This window comes from Corvus brachyrhynchos, unplaced genomic scaffold (assembly GCF_000691975.1).
Source record: "Corvus brachyrhynchos isolate BGI_N302 unplaced genomic scaffold, ASM69197v1 scaffold167, whole genome shotgun sequence".
Taxonomy (NCBI): Eukaryota; Metazoa; Chordata; class Aves; order Passeriformes; family Corvidae; genus Corvus; species Corvus brachyrhynchos.
This window is the reverse complement of record NW_008239547.1, coordinates 23,810-27,224: the sequence shown is the minus strand read 5'-3', so window position 1 is coordinate 27,224 and position 3,415 is coordinate 23,810. Positions and strand designations below refer to the sequence as shown.

The following is a 3,415-nucleotide window of genomic DNA, read 5'->3' as shown; positions in this document are numbered from 1 at the left end:
AACATGAGATCTGGATCTGAAACCTAAGCAGAAAAATAATTTTGCAATAATCCCAAATCACAAGAAAGAGTGGCAGCAGGACAAATCTTAGATTCGACAGCCTGATCTGTATCTTCATGTCTGACAGCTGATTTATCTCCTGAAGTAATCCGGAGCATTATCCAAGCAGTCCCAGCATGCAGCCTGTCCCTCAAAGCCTAGTTCTACACCTGTGGCTCATTCATATGAAATACAATATAATTTCATATTTAGGTTTTTACAGAGCCCATAGACTCATTTTTCTATAATGCTCTTTGGAGAAACCTGTAATTCCCTTCTTTCATATAAGTATTTCTCTATAGCTGTATTCCTTCAACAAGCCAGTGTAAAAAGCCTCCATAAAAAAATAATGGAAGAGTGCACCTCTTGTTCCATATTCTACAATCACAATAGAAAATGCTGCCTGGAGGAAATGCCCTTTCCAGGGAAATTAAGACCAAGCACAATCAGAATTTCAAGGCTATGCAGCAGAACTCAGGATAACCATCTCTTGTGCAAGTGATAAAAATCTATTCTAATCTGAGATGTGTTAGACATGTTAGGGAATTCAACAGGCATAATTTGCAGCCATTGCCATTTAATACATTTTTGTACAGCTCCAGAAACTTACAAAAATGTACTGATATCAAATACAGTCTTAACAATTGCTCTATTTGCAGAGAAATAAAAGTCAAGTATCCAAGATTTGATTCTAGACTCCTGTTCCAAACAGATCTCTGCATCCTCTTTGGATAAAACAGGGAGTCTTATCAGAGAAAGAAAAACTTTACATAGCTGGACACACAACTGTAATTTGAAGAACCTAGATTTAAGTCACTGCTCTTTCTCACAGATTTCAGCTGAATACAGTGATTGCTATCAGTTTTAATTAGCAGTTTTCAGTGTGGACAGAAAGACACAGGCTCATCTAAAGACCATCTCTTTTATATTTAAAGTGAAATTTAAAATCCCAACAAAGGTGGTAGCTTCCTTTGTTGCATAGTGAGTAGAAGAACTTAGATAAGATTTTCAGTTAGAATTAAAATTTTTGATAAATACAAGCTCTTCTTTGCATTCAGAACAAGAAATCCTCGAAGGATTATCTTATGCGTCTGTCCTGGTTTCAGCTAGGGTAGAGTTAATTTCTTCTCAGTAGCTGTTACAGTGCTGCTTTGGATTTGGAATGACAGTGTTGTTGATAACGCACTGATGTTTTGGGTTTCTGCTAAGTCATATATATCCTATGGCAAGGACTTATTTTGTCCCTTTGTCTCATGCTCTGCCAGTGAGGTTCGCAGGGTTAGCGCAGTTGATCAGAGCCTGGTGCGAATAATACCAAGGCTGTAGGTATGGTCTGCAGATGGGCCATGCACTTAAGAGTTGGACCCAATGATTCTTTTGGTTCCCTTCCAACTCAGAATATTCTGTAATTCTGTGAAAAAAATAAAAGAAAACCACCAAAGCTTTGGGGGAATATAGCTGGGAAAGGTCATGGCCAATGTATAAACTGGGGGGAGTGGCGAGCAATTGTATTGTGCATCACTTGCATTTTTTTCCTTTTTATTAATATTTTGATTTATCATTATTACCCTTACCATTATTGTATTTTACTTTATTTTTATTTTCAATTTTCAATCCCTTCTAATCTCTACACACAAATTTTACTTCAAATCTCCTTTACATTCCAGCATGAGCAAGTGACTGTGGTGTTTCATCTCCAGCTGAGCTTAAAAACCTGACATTAAATTATTTGCAGCACCATTCCGTAGTACAGTATTCTGGAAATACTAGAGTTCTGATGCAAATTTTCTCAGACAATAGCAGTTAAAATTCACTCTCGCCACTTAGATCAATTCCTTACAGGAAACAGCACCAATAGTATTTATAACCAATTAATGTCACAAAGCCAGGATAATCAGCTCACGAATTCAAGAAAATTTCCAGCCTTGTCTAGGCAAAAAAAAAAAAAAAAAGCAGCGCTGTTGTAGCTTATACGTTGGTCTAGGAATTTTGGATTAAAACTGAATTCTATCAAACAATTTTACCACAAATTAAAGAAAAATGTATTACTTGCCTGATCTGCACTGAATTTGGATGAGGAAACACTTGCTTTGCCAAATAATATCCATTTGAAGATTTCTTAGAGCCTTGCACTTCACAAATGTTGAAATAAAAAAGAGCAGGAAAAATCAAACTGAAGCTGGAAAAACCTTTCTTAAAAAATGAAATGAAGAGGGTAAAAAAAGAATTCTCAAACATTTTTTAACATAAAAAAATCCCCCTAGTTCTCTCCGCTGTCGCATTCGGTTACCAAACTGTATCACACTTCTGCTAAGGCCCATGAGACTTACCTTGTTTCTCATCACTGCTGTCCCCACACCAGCTGGTAGAGATGCAGACTTCTCCAGGTGGCGTAGAAGAGCCATTACAGCACTGGCATCCACTTGCTGTGGATGACTGAGTATCCACCGGAGCAAAGAAACACAACACATAGACATGTATCAGCCTCTTCATGGGCTAGGTTATTATCCAAGCCTTCACTTGGAAAACAATTACTGAAACTGCCTAGTACTGGTCATGAAGTGCCTTTGACCAAGCTGTGTTTACACACATCTCTCTCAGAGATGTTTTTAGAATCTCTCTTTTTGAACCTGAAGGTTACAGGAAATACGGCTTCTGCAAAGCAGTGACTTTCAACCTGGTGTGTCTTGGGATAATATTTAACTGAATTATATAACGTTTTATGACTAAAAAATGTTGGCACATGCTATGCAAGTCAACTGTATATCATTAACTTACTGATTGGATTTATTGCTTAGTGATTTGAAAATATATTATAAAAGAAAACAACAGGAAAACAAAGTAGAATTACTAAATGACCAACATTCATAAAGATCTCTATTTGCTCAGAAGGAGTTGACAAATGCTTACAAAATGTATGAAAAGTTTGTACATCAGATGTAAAAAACAGTCAAGAAATTCAAAGTTGATTTTGCATCAGAGTCCTTTGTATGAGAATGCTTTAGTAATGCCTTTCACCATGTTTCAATGTTTCACCAAAACATACTGGTTCTGGCCATGCTTTTAGACTGATGACTCAAGGATCTTCAAATGGAGGAGGGGGACTTGGGAGGGAGATCCGGACAATCAGAAAAGCCAGCCTTGTGAGAGAAAATTGAATCAACTTGTTTCATCAACCTAGAATCACATGAAATCAGGGAAATTGTTTTAATGAAGTACCTTAAACTCTTTAGATGCCCCAAACCCGGGGATGGAGAGATAGTAGGTGAAAGACAAGATTATTGTAAAAGTAAAGGACAATATTAGCCCAAGGCGAATGATGGTGAGAACTAGACAAAATAAGTCTGGCAATCATGTAAACATGGCACTCCGTTAA

General features: G+C 37.0%; 1 protein-coding gene across 1 annotated transcript in view; it reads right to left on the bottom strand.

The window, feature by feature from the left end:
- The window catches only part of MALRD1 (MAM and LDL receptor class A domain containing 1), a 238,264-nt gene extending 235,732 nt beyond the window's left edge, over positions 1-2,532 (bottom strand). The window contains exon 1 of the mRNA XM_017741406.1: positions 2,370-2,532. Coding sequence (XP_017596895.1) covers positions 2,370-2,532 — 163 coding nt within the window. The remainder of the gene's footprint in view (positions 1-2,369) is intronic.
- Between the last annotated feature and the right edge of the window lie 883 nt (positions 2,533-3,415).